Source organism: Zingiber officinale, chromosome 11B (assembly GCF_018446385.1).
Source record: "Zingiber officinale cultivar Zhangliang chromosome 11B, Zo_v1.1, whole genome shotgun sequence".
Classification (NCBI taxonomy): Eukaryota; Viridiplantae; Streptophyta; class Magnoliopsida; order Zingiberales; family Zingiberaceae; genus Zingiber; species Zingiber officinale.
Genome location: NC_056007.1, coordinates 43,313,674 through 43,335,035, shown reverse-complemented (window position 1 = coordinate 43,335,035; position 21,362 = coordinate 43,313,674). Strand labels below are relative to the sequence as shown.

Sequence of the window (21,362 nt, the reverse complement as noted above, 5' to 3'; positions counted from 1 at the left end):
GACCGCCCGGATGTCCACCACAGGAGCCTTGGTGTACCTCCTGTAGTATGTAGTCGATGTCTTCTGGCCCGATGCATTTGAGAAGCAGTCGGGAGAAAGCTTTCTTGTATAGCTGGTCTCTGATTAATGTGAATCTGCCCGCTCGCCTTCTCAGCAGGTGAGCCTCTTCCCGATCAGAAGGCGTAGCTCCTGCTCGCAGAAACTCTATCAGCGTCGTTCTCCAGTCGCTGGGAAAGGTGAGTCCATCCATCCAGTCGATATGGGCCACGAGGGGCATTTGCTCGATCGGCTGCTGCATGACGATCGACGATATGGAGCTGGCTAGTTTCGCCAGTTCGTCCGCCGCTTGATTCTCCACTCGGGGTACCTTCCTTATAACCACCTCCTGGAAATTGGCTTTCAACTTTTCGAAGGCCTCAGCGTAGAGCCTGAGCCGAGCATTGTTGATCTCGAAAATTCCGGAGAGCTGTTGGGCGGCTAACTGCGAGTCTGAATGAATCAAAACTCTGATGGCGCCCACGTGCCGAGCGGCTTGTAGCCCGGCTGTGAGAGCCTCGTACTCGGCCTCATTGTTGGTTGCTCGGTAGTCTAGCCGAACAGATAGCTGCATCCGCTTTTCTTTGGGGGAGATCAGTAGTATTCCCACCCCACTCCCTTGTTGGGTGGAAGACCCATCCACGTACACATTCCAGGTGACTTCGGGTTGGGGTCTTGCACCTCGGTGATGAAGTCTGTCAGAGATTATGCCTTTATGGCTGTCTGGGGTTGATACTGAATATCAAACTCACTGAGCTCCATGGTCCACTTGATCAACCGCCCTAATGCTTCTGGATTAAAGAGGAACCTGCTCAACAGGCTGTTGGTCATTACTATGATGGTATACGTGAGAAAGTACAGACGGAGCCTCCGAGTGGTGAGGACTAGTGCAAAGGCGAGTTTCTCGAGACCGATGTAGCGAGATTCAGCGTCTTTTATTATATGGCTCAAGAAGTATACAGGTTGTTCCTCGCCGTCCGGCCTTACAAGGGTCGAGCCGACCGCGTGATTGGTCGAGGATAGGTAAATCTTAAGGGGTTCACTAGCTATCGACTTGGCTAGCACTGGTAGGGATTGAGATAGGCTTTGAGCTTCTCGAACGCCCGATCGCACTCCTCGTCCCACTGAAACTTCGTGGCTCGGTGCAGGATCTTGAAAAACGGTAGGCTCCGGTCAGCAGACTTTGAAATGAACCTTGGTAAAGCTATTATCCGGCTGGTAAGACACTGTGCTTCCCTTAGGTTTCTCGGTGGCAGCATATCTTGTAGCGCTTTAACCTTGCTGGGATTAGCCTCAATGCCCCGCTCGGTCACAATGTATCCCAGGAAACGTCCGCTCTTGGCGCCGAACAGACATTTCTGGGGGTTGAGCTTGATTCCGTACATCCGTAGCGTATGGCAAATCTCCTTTATATCTGCACAGAGATCGGCAGCCTTGAGCGATTTAATCAATATATCGTCTACATATACCTTCATATTGGCCCCATCTGCTGCCTGAATACTTTGTTCATAAGACGTTGGTAAGTGGCCCCAGCGTTCTTTAAGTCGAACGGCATCACGTTGTAGCAGTAGGTGTCGTCTGACGTGATGAAGCTAACCTTCTCCTAGTCCTCGCGGGCGAGCGGCACCTGGTGGTATCCTTGGTATGCATCTAGCATACATATTAGCTCATACCCGACGGTTGAATCTACCATCTGAAAGATTCTAGGCAGAGGATAAAAGTCCTTCGGGCATGCTTTGTTCAGGTCCTGAAAGTTAATGCAGACTATTCATTTGTTGTTTAGCTTGGAGACGAGCACTACGTTCGCGAGCCAGCTCGAGAATTGCACCTCGCGTATGTGGTCGGCCTCTAGGAGCTTCTCAACCTCCGCTCGGATTATTTGATTCTGTTCGGCACTGAAGTCTCTCTTCCGTTGCTTTACTGGCCGGGCGTCCGGTCGGACGTGGAGCTCGTGCTGAGCTACACTTGGGGAAATGCCGGGCAGTTCATGCGTCGATCATGCGAAGACATCGTGATTTTGTTGGAGGCATTTGATGAGCTCTTTCCTTTATTCCCCCTCCAGGTCAGATGCTATGAAGGTGGTGGCCTCCGGTCGGCAAGGATGAATCTGCACTTCCTCCTTTTCCTCATAAACTAAAGTAGGAGGTTTCTCGGTTATAGCGTTTACCTCGATCCGGGGTGTCTTCCGTGCGGATCTGGCTTCATAGCGGACCATTTCCACGTAGCAGCGCCGAGCTGCTAGCTGGTCTCCTCAGACCTCTCCTACCTGGTCCTCGACGGGGAATTTTATTTTCTAACAAAAAGTTGAGACGACCGCCCGAAACTTGTTGAGGGCGGGGCACCCCAAGATCACGTTGTAGGCAGAGGGAACGTCTACCACGATAAAGTTAGTGACCCGCGTCCTCCAGAGTAGCTCCTCTCCCAGCGATATGGCTAGTCTGGTCTATCTGACCTGCAAAACGGTAGGGTTGTCATGGGCAACAGCTCGGTTCTGTCAATCTGGAGTTGGTCGAATGCCTTCTTGAAGATAATGTTGACCGAGCTGCTTATGTCAATAAATATGCGGTGAATAGTGTAATTGGCTATTACCGCTTTGATGATGAGAGAGTTGTCATGCAGTACTTCGACTCCCTCGAGGCCCTTCGGACCAAAGCTAATCTTGGGCCCGTTCGCCTTCTCTTCGTTGCAGCCCACAGCGTGGATCCTTAGCTACCGAGCATGCGACTTCCGGGCCCGGTTAGAATCCCCGTCGGTGGGCCCTCCTGCTATGATATTGATCTCCCCCCGAGCGGCGTTGCTTCTGTTTTCTTCCTCCCGTGCAGATGGTCTAGCTCGCTCGTGAGAGGTCCGGGGTTGATCACCGTGATGTGGCCGCTCGGATGATCGCCTAACTTCTCGTCGCCCGGCGTTCCAGTGTCGATGCCGCTAGTTGGGCGAGGGCGATCGGCGATGATAGTTTCTTGGCGTCGACGATAGTTTCTTGGCATCGGCGAGACAACTGGGGTGAACCCTCGACAATCGCGGGTGTTGTGGCTAGCCGACTGGTGTAGGGAACAAAACATGGGAGTCTATACCTTTTCCTTCGGCCTCGGCCGTTCGGCAGCCACGTGTTGGACGGCATGCGGCTTGGCCTCATAATGCTGTCGGGCCCCCTCAGCTCGGGGCCCTCTAGGGGGCTGGTGGCTGATAGGTGGCCTCCTTTCAGTCAGCGCGGATGGTTATGACGACACCTCCTTCCTTCTGGCCGCTTGCGCTTCCTCCACATTGATGTATTCGCTCGCCTTCTTCAACATATGGTCGTAATCGCGGGGCGGCTTTCGGATGAGCGAACGGAAGAAATCCCCATCGACCAGCCCTTGGGTGAAGGCGTGCATCATGGTCTCGGATGAAACTGTCGGGATGTCCATGGCTGCCTGGTTGAATCATTAGATGTAGGTTCGGAGAGTTTCTCTGGGCCCCTGCTTCATGGAGAACAGGCTGACACTAGTCTTCTAGTAGCACCTGCTGCTTGCGAAGTGGTGGAGGAACGCCGTCCGGAAGTCCTTAAAACTCCGAATTGATCCGTCCGGCAACCTCCGGAACCATCGTTGCGCCGAGCCGGACAGGGTAGTGAGGAAGACTCGGCACTTAAGTCCGTCAGTGTATTGATGTAGAGTAGCGGCGTTATCGAACTTACCGAGATGGTCGTCCGGGTCAGTCGCACCACTGTATTCTCCAATCGCCAGGGGGGCATAGTGCCTCGAGAGCGGATCCTGCAGAATCGCCTCTGAGAACTGGCGATTGATCCGCTCGGGCGAAGAATCGATTCGAGGCGCCTTGCCTTTCTTGATGTCCCGCACGGGTGCTTCATCGGCTTACGATCCTTGGTTGGCCTGCGCGGGTTCGGAGGGGGTCTGGAATAGGGCCCGATGGAAGAAAATTGGCGCGGGTGGTGCATCTCCCGGCGTGCCGGTCTGCCCTTTGTTCTACGCCCAAGTAGAAAATTGTTCCGGCCGATCTTCCAACGCAGCTCGGCCACCGGCTGCCGAGGTGGCCTGCTGCGCAAACCGCTCGGCTTGTGCCCTCTGCTGCTGCTCTAATATTTTTGTCGCTCGCGCCTAGATGAGCGCGTCGAGTTCTTTTGGAGAGAGCGTCACGGTGTGTGAGCGTCCAGCTTCCTCCATCTTCTCGGCTCGGATTCAGGTGTGTTCCACAGACGACGCCAATTTGATCTTGTCCGAGTGTTGAGTCGACGGTCGCTGGGGACGTGGTGCTCTCGTTGACTCCGCGCAGCCCTGTGAGTGACGTAGACCTTCAGCGAGAACCTGCAAGCACAAAACCGAGTCGGGAAGGGGTTCCCTGCGACGACCCTCCGATGCTCAAGTCAGCCTCTGGCAACAAGAAATCGAAGTAGAATGACGAGAACTGTAGCTATAGTGATGAATCACTCATACCTCTATTGGAGTATGGGGGTCCTTATATAGGGCTCCCTGAAGGGGCGTGCACGCTTACCGAGACATGCACGCCTCTCAAAGCATACCTATATTGAGTATGTCAGAAAAGCGTGTCTGACGCCATACCTCAATAGTGCGAGCATATCCCTGACGGGACAGTGGAAACTTCCCTCGTACGATTCTCTGTCTGATCTGGCAGCCTACCATGCTGCCTGTCGGCGACACTTGTCTCGAGGAAGATAGAGTTACCTACCCCTTTTGTCTCATACTAAGCCGGACGGAAGAACCGCTCGGCTGACGTCGCAGTTGGTCGAGCGGGACATCTGCTCAGCTAATCATATGAAGGCCCTGGCGCTGCTCGCACGAACAGGAGAACCTTAGTGGCCATGGTTCCCGTTCGGTCAAGATGAAGATCGCTTAGACTTCGTCCCCTGCTATTAAGCCATGCTAGTCACTCGCCGGGCGTCAGGAGCTCGGGCCCAAGTCGAGTCGAGATGCCGGTCGGCTTTCCGCCGATCGAGGAGGTGATTCTCCCGGTCGGGCGCCTACAGGGTGTTGACCACCTTGACCTCCTGCCGAACGGGCCCCACAGGGTGTTGACCACCTTGACCTCTGGTTGGTCGGCCCCCCCCTTTACCACCGGATCACTCCTTATTGACATTCAATAGATTGGCAATAATTGAAGTTTTACTCTTGTATGGTGGTTTAGACCTAAATAAGTCAGGTCTTCAAGTTGGAATAAATTTCATCTTAGTTGATTTATGCATTTGTGTCGTCCTTCAAGAGTATCCTAGTGTGATTCATTATAAACCTCTTTGTCTGATGGGGTTATGCTCTCTTTTGGTATTAGATAGGTTGATTTGTTCTTTTTTCTAAAACCAACTAGCATCTTTTGCAATATGTGCATTTCACCTTAAGTGTGGAGTTTTTCATTGATGGAGTATATAAATCTCTTCTTGATAGACAATGAGTTTAAAGGTATATAAGTTTATCTTAAGAAGATGAAAATTTTATGAGCTATAATATTAAATCATTGAACAAATTAAACAATTTACTCATTCTCAAACTACCATAGGGACACTAAATGTGGATGACTCATCATTTTCTATGGTAATTGGAGTTGCCCTCCAAGTTGCAACCCTAGTCACATAGGTTATCGAGATTATTGTGCATGTGAAATTATAGACTCCTAAACAGCATTTACTTGTAATATACCTTCGGTGATGTGGGTGGAGGTGTGCCTCTAAAGAACAATTGTTAGAACCAAGATGACTAGGGCTGTATATGATATGTGAGGTAAAATCATTGATACAATATGAGAGAGCAAGTTTTGCAGTCCAAGTACTGTCGGCAAGGGTCAAATTGGGATAGGAGTACTTATAAAAAATGTTGGATCAAGATCTTGGATAGTTTGGGAGTTGAAAAACAAGATTTGTTTCTAAAAGGTATCAAGAATGATTCCATATGTTCTTTCATTTCGTGGCTCAATAAATACATGGTTTTGAGCTCATGTTAGTGGGTTCTTCTAGTGCTAATTATGTGGGACACCAATGGTCTGATGAGATCACTATGTAGGAGTCGATCTATTCTTCAAGCTTAAAGATGAACTATCAGTTACTTCCAGAATTTGGCAGTAAAAGATGCCAAAGGTGGGAATAAGACGAATCCCCTGAATGAGGGAATAAATGAATTTTCTTACCATATTTTTGAACTTCTATCCAAGCGGATTTTGTTTCTCTGTAGAACCATTGCCACTTCTTGCATTGTTACAATGCGAGTAATGAGCTTCTAATGTTTCATGAATATCAAACAATGCCTTTATTCAGTGTTACCAGATTTGCAATGTTCAATACAAAAGCCCATCACCAATCAAGCACATTTTCTATCGAATAAGACAGAATCGTTCATTAACAGTGTCACCACAGAAGGATATTTAATTAAATTCACACTAAATCAGATTCGAACATAGTTGTTGAAGGCGCACAAAAGCACTACTAAAAGGTAACTAATGCATGTAATCTAAAGCCAGCAGAACATGCAGGATTAAGTGCTAGTGAATTGCATAAATAACTTCAAACTAAGGTCCAGAATGCCGAAAAAATATTGTAACTGATAAAATTACAGCACATGATGCCATTGACAGAAGATCACCTCCATCATTGATCCGCTGATGACAATAAAAACCAATAAATAGACAACAATTAAGATATTGTTTGAGATCAGTAAAGAAAACCAATCACCAAATGTTTCCATGAGTGCATCTGTTGTTACGAGTTGCATCAGCTTTTAGTTGAATGTAAACCTCTTCTTAGAATGAATACCACACTACAAGGACCCTTGCGGTTATTTTCCAGAACACAGTATTCACAGTATGGTGCAAAGTGCCTTCCCTTTCTTTTTCTTTTGTTTTGGCGGTTGAAGCACCACTTTAATAGCCATGTCAAAAACTGCCTTTATGTTCTGTATGTTAAATTTTCATTAGAGTTGAACTTTAAAAGGTTTCTAGAAATTGAAATTTTAGCAGAGCAGTACCGCTTGGGTTTTTGCACTGCATTCAATATAAGCAGGAGAGTCGATTGTTCTCTTTAACTCTTCCCCCTGAACCATTCCAAGAGTTAACTTAAAGCTTTGGAATGATAAGATTTGAGAAAAGATGGGGATTGGTTCTAGGTGCTGAATACGCTGGAGCTCTTACCTGTGCAGTACTTATTGGCTGAGAGCCAGGGTGATCTATGAAAAACTGTTGGTCGTCACGGAGATCTGCAAACAAAACAATGCACAATCTTACTTGCATCATTCAAAACCAAGAGATTTTAAATTCATCAAGTTAGCAGCATAATGTGTGAACTCAAGTAGAGAAGCATAATTGACTGAACGCACTTCTCTAGTAAACCCTCAAAGAAAACAGCTGAAAGCTATTTAAAGAAACAAAAACAGAGAATGTGGTTGACCTCTTAACTTACAAAGTCAAGTGTCAAGAGGAGATACTTAGAGACCAAGAACCATTGATCAAAGACAAGCAACAATTAGCTTCACATCAAGAACAACTGACCTCAACCAAACAGATTCTATGAGTTAACCTTGTATCCAGAAGAAGGTTGTTATTGACTTAGAAGAAGCGTTGAAGAAGGATTTGCAGGTGACCACAACAAAGTTATTAAGGACTTGATGCTTCCCATCAACAAGAGATTAACTGCCTAACCATTGAGAACATCAGAGTTGAAGAAGGACCCAACTGCAAGAGTTCCAACTTTGAGGCTAGACAACTTGGTTCGACAAGTTTTTTTTTTAATTCAGGCTATTTCCTCTACCAAAGCCCAATTTATTTGAATCCTCTGGATCTAAAAAAGGCCGACCCCACCTAGTGGAAAAATGCTTGGTTGTTGTTGTTGTTATTGTTGTGTTCTAGATCTAGAAAAGGCTCTACCTCCTGAATATAAGAAACCCCAAGGACAAAAAAATTGGAGTAAGCCAGTTCAATGATAGCAAGGATCTAACCAATGTAGAAGGCTAGGTTCTTGGAAAAAGAGGCAAAGAAGAAGCCAGTTTGGCTTCTTAGATCACAATGAGCCCTTAGTTTTTAGTCTTGTGTTATTATGTCCTTCAGATAAACTTGATAATTTTCCCCATTCAAAGATACCATGATATTTATTTCTCCCCAACCAGTATCAATCAGGATCAATGTCACTCAAGCATAGCACTTTTGTGGTCCTCCTAAGTGATTACATCCCCAATTTGGCTGAAGCCAACACTTTTGCATCTCTTACATACAATAATATTCCTTATTGCATTCTTTACATGTGTATGACTACCATCACAACCAATCTTGTGCACAACATATGCGCACAATCAACCAACAACCTCTACTCAGGGAATTAAAAGCATATTCCAGGTGATCAACCAGCTACCTAGCACCTATGCAGTAGGCAAGCTCCTAAGTGAGAACCTAGGTGGTCATAACAAAAGTGTATTTCATAATTAAGAATAGCTATATATATTTCATATTGACAGCTATTTTATAATTAGTGTTGTATTACAATATCAAACAAAATAGACAAAATAACTGATAAAAAAACTAGTGTTTTTTGGTAGACATGCTAGGATTGTCTACGTTGCCTTTTTAATTGCCAAGTTACTAGGCTAAGTGACCCTTTAGCAAAGTTGCCTAAGCATGACTTTGAAAACTAAGTTTTTGCTCATAATTTGACCAACAACACTCAAATACAAATGAGTCCCGTTTAGCACCTGCTCTTGGCATTTATGAAAAGCTACTAGCAAATTCTACACACATGTATGCCTGCTCATGACCAACAAGCACAATAGCTATTGGTGAGCCCCACATGTCCTACTCGATCAAATCTAGCATCAAACATCTTGCTTGCTTTTGTATGCTCTTTGATTTTTCTAAAGCTCTTTGCTGCTTTTTTTAATATCAACCAGTAATTTTCTTACATCTCCACATGATACCCTGCAGAGCACATATATTTGACATCTTCTGCAAATAAATTCACCTACCCTCCATCCAACTAAGTAGTTGTAGAAAGCTCCAAACTCGCCGTTTATTTTTTTTTTTCAGACAGCAATTGACTGGTCTCTCTTTTAGTATTAAGCAATAATTTGGCCATTGATTAGTGAACTTTTGAGCTCCCTTCAGTTCAAAATGGCATATTCCTCATCTGCCTCCCAATTGCCTCGTATCATTAGCCAACTAGATCTATAGGTTCACGAAAATTACCATGACAAATTTGAATAGGAGAAACTATGCTTCATGAGTTGCAGCAAATTGGGTTTGGTTCATTGGCCATGGCCATCATCTTATAACTCGGGTTACTGAGATTCTTGGGTCTGCTTGAGCTTCTTGGGAGCATAGTGACACAATTGTTTGCCATCCTATTGCAATCTATTGATCCAAAAGATGATTTGTACATGGATGATTTTTCTTGATCCTAAACTGTGGTTGCTTTATGATTGGTTCTCAGTCTCTTCTGCCATGCATCCAACACAAAGTTGATAACACATATTGGCCAACTCCAAGCCATTGTTGTTGGTCTATAAGATATTCTCACAATTACATTAAATGTTAAGGTTATGCAGACTGCTTCAACAAGACCATTACCAATTATTTTTCAATCATAAATTTGTCCTGAGTTAGATCTTATAAAGATTCATCTCTTGGACAACACCTCTATCTCATGCCTATAAGATGTTTACATGCATATGTTAAAGCCTCTAAAACATTTTTACCAACCTCTAATTTTCCCATAGATAGATCCGCTCATGCTACTTAGTTCTAATTGGATGATTCTCCTAGTGGTAGAGACACCCATGAAGGTCAGCAAGTGGAAGAAGTCGTTCTAATGGACAGAACAATGCAAAAGCACCCTCTGTGGAAATTCTGGGCATGCTCGAAAAGTATGTTACTTCATGGCTATAAAGAGAGCTATCCTCTGGCAGTTAGATTCAGGTGGTGGGAATTCTAGTTAGAGTATCCACTATTACTTTCATGTATTATGTATAGGTGAAGAAACTTGACAGATTTGAAAGTCAACTTAGGTTTTTTTTATTGATGGAAAAGTATAAGTTGCTTTCTTAGTTTCCTGAAAAATGAATTATTAATTTAAGTTTAACTTTCCAGCTAGAACATCAAACACAAGCCAACCAATTAAATTGGTACAAGTAAATAACTTTGACACGTTGATCAAGGGCTTAAACTTTCCAAATGAATCCTACAATTCCACATAACTAGGTGGTGAAGAAATTTGACCTATTTGGAGAATAACTAGGATATGGGTCCAGCAAATTTTTGCTTGTTAGAATAAGATGATCTTCTCAGTTCCCTAAGAAGGAATGATTGATATAGCGGGCCAACTTGACCCACCAAAACCACAATCTTACTAGCTAAATAAGTGAATTGGCACAGATAAAGAACTGCACCAAGTAATAGAAGACCTAAGCCTACCCTTTATATTCCCAAAATGATATATGAGTATGAAAATTTCAAGCTCTTCAATTATTGAACTTACCAACACGAAAGACATGAAAATCATATAGAGGTAGGCAAAGTGCAATGGAACTAACCTTCACCAAAATTTTAAAATCATGCATTCGTCAACACTTATCCAAGTTTTTTCTATGTTGATAATAAGGAAGCAGAGAAAACGGTAGCTATACAGACACTAATCTTATATGCAATTACCAAAATTTCTTTCCTAAACAAGATTTTTCACAGTAGCATTGAAGAAAAAATCAAAGACTATAGATGTTTGAAGTCAAAATATATATTGATTTGGGCATATATTTGAACAAAAAGTAAAAAAGGAACTGGAATAATAAATATTACCAAGTTTTGTGCCAACGAGAATAACTGGCACACCGGGCGCATAATGTTTCAATTCAGGTATCCACTGAAGAGTGAAACGGTGAAAATAGGAAAGAGAAAGTGGCAAGTCAGAAAATTAACATCTAACGCAGAAAGCACTGCTACAAAGTTTACCTTTTTAGCTACGTTTTCATAGCTAGCCTTACTTATCAAAGAGAAGGCTAGAAGGAAGACATCAGCACCTCGGTAGCTTAAAGGTCTGAGTCTATTGTAATCTTCCTGGCCTGTGGACCATCAAATCCTCAAATAAATAAAAATTACCTTAAACAAGGTAGGGCAGCAAGCACAAAGAAAGACTCAGGGAATGGTGAACTAAATAAAAAAAGATTACCTGCGGTGTCCCACAGCCCTAAGTTAACCGTATTGCCATCGACTACAACGTTCGCACTAAAGTTATCAAATACGGTTGGTACATAATCCTATGTATCAACACACAAAAATAAATGAATAAATGAAAAGGTTTAAACATAGAAGAGTCATTCAACACATTCATAATGTAGAACTAATATTAAAAAAGAATTTCACAAGGTACTTATCATGTTATAAAAATAATGGAGAATTTCACAAGGATTTAGAAGGCTCAATCATGTAGTTACTGTGCACATACCATTTCCAAGTACAGAAAGGTGCATGATCAATGAAATATCAATAATAATTCATGATATATTGATATGTCTGCATCTTTATTTTCGAGGAAACTAAATGATATTAGGGCATAAAGCTTTTGGACATCTCACATCCAACAAATTCCAAGACAGTTTATTTCTGAAATGGAAATAGAAAATATGGTACGAAAGAAAGAAATTATGTTGAAAATTTTATTAATTATATAAAAATCGGTGAAAAACGGTTATGAGCGAACATCAGAAAAGACAACATGAGAAGAAAAGAAGAAGAGGTAATATTGTAACATAATATTATAAAGCTAAATAACCCAAAAGGGTATACATTCTTGCCCCTCCTTCCAACCACCGAGAAACACCTGGAATAGGAAAAAGAACGGGCTTTCCCAGACTTACCGTGGGGAACGTGTTGCTGGTATACGATATGAGCATGCAGGTCTTCCCGACGGCACCGTCGCCCACCGTAACACACTTTATGAACCTCGATGCACTCATCTTCCCGATCGATCTCCTCGCATCCCACAAAACGACTGCCTTTTCTCCCTCCCGCTACTCGTTCAGGCCCGACACCGCTTAGCTTCAACCACTGCACATCAGAAGGACACGAGGAAGGCTCACATTCGTCAGCCGAGGAAAAGGCTTCCCATTGAAGGAAAAAGGGAAAGAAAAAGAAGACAACAGATCGACAATGCGATGCCGTGCGGGAAAATTCAATTCCTCTAGCTTTATCTTCTTCCTGCCAAGAGAGATAGATTGAGAGAAGAGGGCACCTTTGGGTTAAGGTTGTAGGAGTGGGAGGGGACGCTCCGGCCGAGAAATGCTGCGGTTGAAGCGCAAGCCGAAAGAGACGCCGATTCAGTAATAACATTTCCATTGATAGAAGGAAATGAACGGATAGCAAAGGCTACAAAAATTTATAGGAAATCATTTCTCCCCACAAATTTGAGAAATTAAATTTGACCTTTTCAAAAATTCAAAATCAATTATCGGGAAATTGCCGTTAAATCGCCATGTAAATTTAAACATTTACATTTAGTTCCCATGTCAGTATAAATTTATTTTTAATATCTGATTAAATCAATTTATTTATTTCAGCTCGCTAACCCTAATAAAATTATTATATTGTCCTCATTTGAATTTAAAATGAACAACTATTCCTTTCTCTCCCAACGTCTGACGCATCACTTCGCGGTACTGTTCCTTTCTTTCCCACCAAACCTCGGCAACGTGCTCCTCCTCCACAACTACAAAACTCGACGATGTACTCCGCCTCCACAACTCCAAACCATCAGTGACGCACTCCCCCGCTTCGTCCTTAAATCATCTCCATCGACATTGAAGGCAAAAATCAGAGAGGCGGCAAAACCCAACTAAACCATCTTAAACCCTTGAATCATCGGTAAGTAAAATTTGCTTGCCCTACATTTTGACTAATTTATTATTTCTCTACAAAAAATCGAAGTTTTAGTTCATGAGTGTTTTCGATTTTGTAAGGTTGAGGTTCAATGAAATTAGGTTTAGGTGTTTACAGTGCAATTTTATGAATGAGTTTGTATTGCATCTTTTTCAATTCAAGGGATGTGAGATATGTGCAAATTTTGTAGTGATTATCAATAAACTAAGTAATGTATTTAATTTAAGCACTTTGATGGCCAAAATCTATTGGATTGTACTTTTGGATATTAATAGATAAATTGTTATAATTATTGGTGTTGTCCATTCCGCTGGCTTGAATAAAATTAGTTTTGATATTTGAATTGCATTTTATGAGTGTGTTTGTGTTTTATCTTCTTCAGTTGAAGAATTGAAAGATATATATTACTTTTTGGATATTAATTATCAATAAACTAAATAGTATACTCAATTTAAGCGCTTGGATGCCCAAAATATTTAGGGTATGTATTTTAGTGTATGAATGAGTAAATAGTTTAGATTTTTGATATTGTCCAATTTGCTAGCTAGAATAAAATTAGTTTTGATATTCAAATTATAATTTTATGGCTGTGTTTGTGTTTTATCTTCTTCAATTGAAGAATTGAAAAATATATGTTACTTATGTATATTGATTAGCAAAAACCCGAATAATATACTCAATTTAAGTATTTAATGCTCATATTTTTCATGACTTACTTTATGTATGAATTATAAATTGTTCTTGTTGTTTGAATATGGTTGATTTTGGTAGTTTGAATAAAAATGGGTTCTTGATTGTTCTAATTATAACTTGTTTTATGAATGTGTTTGTATTTTATCTTCTTCAATTGAATGATCGAATGAGATATGTGGTTATTGTGTAGTAATTATCAATAAACTGAATAATAATATCCTCAATTTAAGTGCATTGATGTCCATATTTATCATGGATTATAGTTTATAGTATGAATTGTTAACTAATTTATTTTTATATATAAATGGGAAAAAAACCAGAGCTAATAAAATAAAGGAGGTTAAGGAGAGATATGTGGAGAAGAGACAAAGCAAAAGTAGCAATTAAACAATCATATTCACATTGTTTATCAACATATTTCAAAGTCGTGTTCGATGAAGTGTTACCCAATTTGGGTAATAAGTAAAAAAGAGCGGATCAAAAGCACTCCACTTACTCCATGGCTCGAGATTCTTGAGATGCCAATTATTAGTACCAGAATAAATTTAGTATTAAATAGATTTCAGCAGTCTTCACGTTCGATAACATTGTAGTTCCATTCACATCGATTGAGTTTTGCATCATTCTTGGTTTGGCCCATGTGGGGCAGCCTATTGATTTGGATGCCAGCATGTAGTCCAAATTTGTGGCTTGATTATTTGGAGGAAAAGTTGGCAACATAAATAGGATTACAATTCATGATAAAATACTTATATTAGCTGGATCAGAGAAGGATTCTGAAGTGGATGATTTTGTTAGGCTGTTTATTTGTCTTCTATTTAACTGTGTTATTTTTCATGTTGGTAACTATTCCACTTCTCGATTTATTATGTCCTACATTGATAACATAATGAGGTTCTTTGATTACTCGTGAGGAGATGCAACATACATATTTTTGTGTCACCAACTTATTTTACATACCCCCAGTAATGGAAATAGGATGAAAGAAAGCAAAAGGTATATTTTAGATTGTTGTATTCTTGGCCTAAAGGTGAGTTTTAAATTTTTAAAGTGTGATTGATATATTTCATATTAGTTTAATAATATCTTTATGTATTTAGGTCGGGTTATATAAAAGAATACCTTCATTTGGACATACATGGTCTTTATGGTATTTCCCCGGTTGTTTTATTAGGAAAGGAGTAAGATTTCCATCCAACGTGATGTTGCTGAGAAATTATTTACCGACATTGATTTCAGTAGGATAAGTTATTATATTTTTAGTATGTATTTTCTAAATATAATTGTAGAAGTGATACTTTGTTTATAATTTTTAAAAGGTGTTGGATATAGTACCATTTCCGGCTGAAGAGATTTTGTTAAGCGACAAATAAGGAAGTTTTTTGGTAAATATAGAAATAATGAAATTATTTATGTTAAATAATGATGATAAGTCATTTTTTTTACTACATTACTCTTATTTTGATGATAAAAGTATTGTGTGAGATGTAATGAATTAGCTAATAAGAAGAAGATGACTGAACCAATCAATGAAGAAAAGAGTAATGATTGTGTGGAGACAGAACCAGTTGGTGAAAAAATAGGTTGTAATGTCCTTGATTTTTATTTATTATTATATTTCCAATATCAATTCATATATAACTGTGGATGTCACGAATCATAATTACACTTACAATCATAACATACTCTTGATTTAACTAAGGTAGTCCAATAATTCATAACATACAGCAGAAACTAAACTAATAAGTTTTCGGGTTATATTGTCGTTGTCCTGAGCTTACTCACTTGTCAATGCCCCTACCTCGTTTGTCTTCTTACCTGAAATAGTTAAAATCTGTGAGTCAAGAGACTCAGCACATTCAAATCATACTATGCATTAATTAGTTCCTATATTCATGTATCCTAATAGGAATCGTACCTATCTAACTCTGCAAGGTATTTTCCTAGCATATGCTTACTAAAGCATGAATGTAAACATACCGTGTGCAAGGACATCTTCATGAACATAATGACATAGACACGAGCATGAACATACATGAATATAATCACAAACATATATGGACATAACGTGAACATGAGCATAACACGAACCTGAATATGAACCTAACCATATACATGGCATAACATGAATATAAACATAGAATATCATGAACCTAAACATATACATAATATGACATGAACATGAACATAGCATATTGTGAACCTAACATATTCATAGCATAACATAAACTCGAACATAGCATATCATGGGTGTAACATATTCATAGCATAACATGAACTTGAACATAGAATGTCATGAACCTAAACATATGCATAGCATAACATAAACATACACGTAGCATATCATGAACTTAACATATTTATAGCATAACATGAAATTGAACATAGCATATCATGAACCTAAATATATACATAGCAAACATGAACATAAACATAGCATATCATGAACCTAACATATTTATAGCATAACATGAACATAAATATAGCATATCATGAACCTTAACATATACATAGCATAACCTGAACTTGAACATAACATATCATGAACCTAAACATATATACATAATGCGACATGAACATAGCATATCATGAACCTAAACATATATACATAGTAAGACATAGACATGAACATAACATATCGTAAAATCTTTTTAAGGTAAGGTTGGATCGTTGACAGTGACTAGCTATCATCATATAGTCGATAGATCAATTTCAGTTGTAAAACCATGGTACTAGGCAGTGGACATCAACAACCACTTTTTTATTACTGTGCCTTGGCATATAGTTGGTGAGGTCACCAGCAACCCTTTTGTCACTGGGCCATGACCTATGGAAATCTGGTGTTGGGCTCTCTCTGGGGCTTTGGCCTATAAACGAGATCCCTCTGGGGCCTTTTCCCTCATAGTATTTTGATGTGCGTAGATTGTATACATTTATTGGCATGTTTTGACGCACATTCACATACTTTGAGCATGCTTGATCTATGCATTTTTGTACTTTCATCTTTCCTTTTTAGCATATTTACTCTCTTTGTTCGGAGATATACTTTTGTGCATTTTCTGTACACAGGAGTCGAAATTGGTGAAGATTTCATGTTTGAAGCCAAATCTGTGAGCAAAGCAAAGGGAAGAAGGTGCCCTACCTGAACCACACACTGCCCTGCTCTCGGAGGTTGCCCAAGCCGTGTGGAGATCACAGGCTAGAAAGCTGCAGTAGGAAACAAAGAGGTTATGGCTGTGTGAACCTCACACGACCGTGCAAGGATTCAAAGAACCCAGATTGAGAAGGAGCCTAGGTCGTGTGCACCACACGATCATTGAGTTTTCCAGAGAAAGGAGAAGCCTCGGTCGTGTGTCTCACACGGCCGTGTGGGGTTCTCAGTGGCAAGGAAGGAGGCAGGCTGTGTGCATCACACGGCCGTGCCAGATTTCCAGAGGCTAAGACAGTTCAGGCCGTGTAGATCTACACGGCCGTGTAAGGGGGATATTGGGGATGTTTGCCACGGTCGTGTCTCACACACGACCGTGAAAGGCTGGCAGAGAGGAGAATGGGCAGGGTCGTGTGAACCTCACACGGTCGTGCCACGGGGTCGTGTGGCGCCCAAACCTCACCTCTATTTAAACCCTTCTTCAAGATTTGAAATGGGATCTTCTCCCTCTTGGGGAGGGAGTGAGATTTTGGGTTTTCCTTCTAATTTTGGGAGGATTTCTGGGCGATCTAAAGGTGGATCTTCAACGGAATCGGCTCTGGGAGCGTGGATTGGATCCGAAGACGAAGCTTCATCTTAGATAAGTTTTCTTTCTCTCCTCTTCTTAGATTGGGGGATCAAGAAATGCTTGTAATCTTTGTATTTTCGGATTTCTCTCTTCGATTCATGGAGTAGATCTCTTTGTTCTAAGATGGAGGGATTATTTGTATGATGAATTGATGTAAACTCTTGAAAATTTGTCATTTCCTTGTTTTTATGATATTGTCTTATTTATATCAATTCAATCTTGGATGTATTGTTGTGATTTGGACCTAATTCACATTCTTGATTGATTGTTTGAATGTCTTATGGATCTTGTAGAGATTATCTCTCACTCGATTTTCCGAGGGAAGCACGCGTAAGGTGCAAGCCCGTTTAAGGACGTGTGAGGGATGAACTTTAGGGGGGAGATAGGATAATTCAAGAAGGTAGGATAGATGTATGCATTAATCTTTATATCTTATGGGTTGAGAGGCAATGATTTCTATGTTGATTTTCCGAGGGATCTTCGTGACAGGAACATGCCCGTGTAAGGACAACATAGGCTCATATCTAATTGATCGCATTTAGGTATAGATTTCAGTCCTAAGCCGGTTGTCTATTGTAAGAGAGAACCGGCAACCTTCTATAAATGTTGGACAATTGAGAAATAGGGTTTGGTAGATTATTTACATTGAGGAATCTTACAAAGAAACCAAAACTAGAACATTCCTTTATCATAGCCCATAATCTTATTTGTTGATCTTTCATTCCTATGTTTACTTTTCATTAGTTACATTTAGCTTTTGGAAACCAATTACTTAGTTGTTTAGCTAACTCGTGTTGAAACATTTCTAGTGCTTATTCCAGTCCTTGTGGATACGATAATCTTTTACATTACTTGCGACATTTCCGTACACTTGCGGAACGTAACAAGTTTTTGGCGCCGTTACCGGGGACTGCGCTATAACATTAGGAATTATCAATTGAGTTAGACTAGACATAACTTTTCTTTTCATTTGCATAGTTGTAACTAATTGTTAGAATTCTATTTTCATAGGCTTTTCCTTTCTTGTATAACATTCTTGTCAATTCTTTTTGTTGTAACTCTAATTCTGTATTTTGATTCTAACATTCTTGTCTAACTTTTCTTAGTCTTCTTTGGATTTAGTTTCTTTCTTCTTTTCTTTTGTAAACATATCTTGCAATCTTTAGCATATGAATTATTCTAGACATTTTTCTTTTTTCTTTTATCTTTTCTTTCTTGTTTTCATTATACACTTTCTTTCTTGCAATTTAAATTCTGCATTTTCTTTTTTGCTTTTCATATTGCATTTTATTTCTTGTCTTTGATTATTCATTTTATAATTTTTTCTTGAATATCCATGAGCACTAACATGTCAAGCAGGCCCATGAAAAATTTTTCTACATCATTTTCTGCAAGATTTTTGTCTCCCATTGTGTAACCTCAAATTGAAGCAAAAAAGTTTCCAACTAGACCCAAAGTTAATTTTTATGATACAAGGTCACAAATTTGGAGGAGAAGTATCGGAAAGTTCTTATCTGCATCTTGAAACATTTTTAGAGATTTGTGATATGGTGAAATGTGAAGGAGTGTTAGCAGATGCAGTTCGATTGATGGCATTTCCTTTCAGTATCAAGGATAAAGCAAGGACTTGGCTATATTCTCTCTGTCCTCAAAGCATCACAAGTTGGGAACAATTGGAGAAGCAATTTCTGAATCATTTTTTCCCTCCAAGTAGAACAGTGTATATGAGGAATTGCATAACAAATTTTGCTCAGGCATATGGAGAATCATTATTTGAAGCATGGGATAGATTCAAGAGTCTTCAAAGACAGTGCCCTCATCATGGTTTTGAAAAATGGTTGATTTTGTACATATTCTATGGGGAAATTTCTTTCTCAGACAAGAGTTTATTGGATTCATCAGCTGGAGGTTCTTTTATTGACAAAAGTGTAGATGAAGCTTATTCATTAATTGATCAAGTGACATTGAACCTCCATGAATGGTCGAACAAAAGTTGGATGGAATTTCCCTCAGATATTCAAGAAGTGCAAGCCATAAATGTAAGAGAGCCTGTCAAACAAAATGAAATTCAACCACCTAAAAATGTTGAAATTCACAAGTCACAGAGTGAGGAGTTCAAACATTTGGGGGCAAAGTTTGATAGTATTGTTTCAAAATGGTTTAAAGAAGATCCCCCTCCTACATAGTCAAGATCTAATGAAAAGTGTAATGATGTTGGGTTGAGAAGTGGCAAAAATCATGAAGAACTTATGAAGAATAACATGTTTCGAATTGAGGAGAAGAATAATATAAGATCACAAGTACTCAGTTCCATTTCTCTAGGAAGTTCCCAAAGGCCACAATTACCTTTCCCTCAACGATTAATCACACTAACACTAGATAAGCAAGTTGGACCTCCTCCAAAAGCTCAAAGGGAATTTGGGAAAAAGGAAGTTCAGTCTTTCCCAGAACCTTCACTAAGGGTTCCTTTTCCACAAAGATTAGTGGGGGTCAATGAAAATAAAGACTTCGGCAAATCCTGTGACACTAATATGGTTGAGTGCAGATTTTTGAATGTATATGAAGATGAGGATTTTTCAGATGAGGATTTTATTGATAATGCAGTGGTAAATAAGTTTTCAGATCTACCTCAAAATTTTATAGGGTGTTATAGTGACATTGAATTTTCAGATGATGAATGTGATGTGGTAGATCAACTTAAAACTGCAAGTGAAGTTATTGATCCTCTTGTTATTGATTCTCCTATTGAGGACATAGATGTTGGTTTATTTTTTGATGTATGTGTTGATGATGATGATATGGAAGAATGTGTAGGGAGTTGTGTTGTGGAAGCAGCATCCCAAGGATCACCTCCTTTGGTCACACAACCAATTGATACTATGGAATGTGTAAGAATAGAATTGGTTGATGATAATTGTGTAGGGACTTATGCAATGGAAGCAAAGTGCCAAGAATCACCATTTTCAGAAGCACCACCATTTGAGTCTGAGCTAGAGCCACTACATAATTATGAAGAAGTCACATCCCATTGTTTAGAACTTTCAGGTACATCTCAACAATGCAAGGTTAGTATTCTTAGTGATCTTTTAGAAAATTTCATAGATGTACCTATAATTGATTTTGTTGGATGTGATTCATTTTTTGATACATACACAATTCATACTAATATGGTTCTAGTTCCTTCTTATATAACATGCTTATGGGAGGTTTGTTTTTCTTTTTGGTGTGAAGGTTTTCAAGAGGCCAATAATTGGAAGCTCATACTGAACCGTCTTCGACCACCTGAAAGAACTTTAAAGAAGACGAAGATGGAGAGGGTGATACTTCACTTTTTAACTCCAATATTGAAAGCTCCCTCCATAATAAGAACCCTTGGTAAGAAGGTTCTAAAATATCTTACCCCTCCAAGAGCAAGATTTAGATGAATCTAATGAGGTGGTCGAGCTAATAACCTTAAACAAGCGCTTCTTGGGAGGTAACCCAAGTTCATTTTCCTTGTTTTCTTTTGTCTTTAGTTCTTTATTTATAATAAACATGTATCCTCTACTTAATTTTTCTTGTCTATCTTATTTTTGTAGAATTCAAAGTTGTGGAGGAATGTGAGTATTGGATGGAGGAGTATTTTTAAAAACATGAATGTCAACCATTTGGAGCTCATCACTTGGTAACTTCTCTTACTTAAAATCTCCTCCACATTGTTTTTAGTTTTCATTGGGACAATGGAAAGTTTAAGTCTGGGGGGATGCATTAGATGTATTTGGTTTTGTTTAGTTTTTGAATAATAAATTTTTTGTTTTTTGCTAGTTGCATCATTCATCATATCATGATTGTTTGTTCCTTAATGCAAAATACTAGCACGTTTATTATCTAGATTCATGATGTTTTAAATGATGCTAGTAGTAAGCTTTATGTACTTCTTTTCTCTATCTTGGGTAGCATGAAATAAGCTAAGAATCATATGGAGATGAGTTTTAGTCTTGGCTTGACCTTAAGAATCTTACTTTCACT

The 21,362-nt window shown here is 39.9% G+C and overlaps 1 protein-coding gene and 1 non-coding gene across 2 annotated transcripts; both read right to left on the bottom strand.

The window, feature by feature from the left end:
• Positions 1–6,505: 6,505 nt before the first annotated feature.
• LOC122035369 (rac-like GTP-binding protein 5) lies at positions 6,506–12,227 on the bottom strand. Its single transcript, XM_042594779.1, has 8 exons — positions 12,151–12,227; positions 11,868–12,057; positions 11,180–11,267; positions 10,963–11,072; positions 10,810–10,873; positions 7,165–7,229; positions 7,002–7,067; positions 6,506–6,929 (listed from the first exon to the last, which is right to left on the bottom strand). Exons 2-8 carry the CDS (start codon positions 11,964–11,966, stop codon positions 6,834–6,836), a joined length of 588 nt encoding a protein of 195 aa, XP_042450713.1. The 5' UTR covers positions 11,967–12,057; positions 12,151–12,227; the 3' UTR covers positions 6,506–6,833.
• Positions 12,228–19,076: 6,849 nt separating this feature from the next.
• Positions 19,077–19,182, bottom strand: LOC122035494. The gene has a single exon (XR_006127043.1). It is a non-coding gene; the product is annotated as a small nucleolar RNA R71 (small nucleolar RNA).
• Between the last annotated feature and the right edge of the window lie 2,180 nt (positions 19,183–21,362).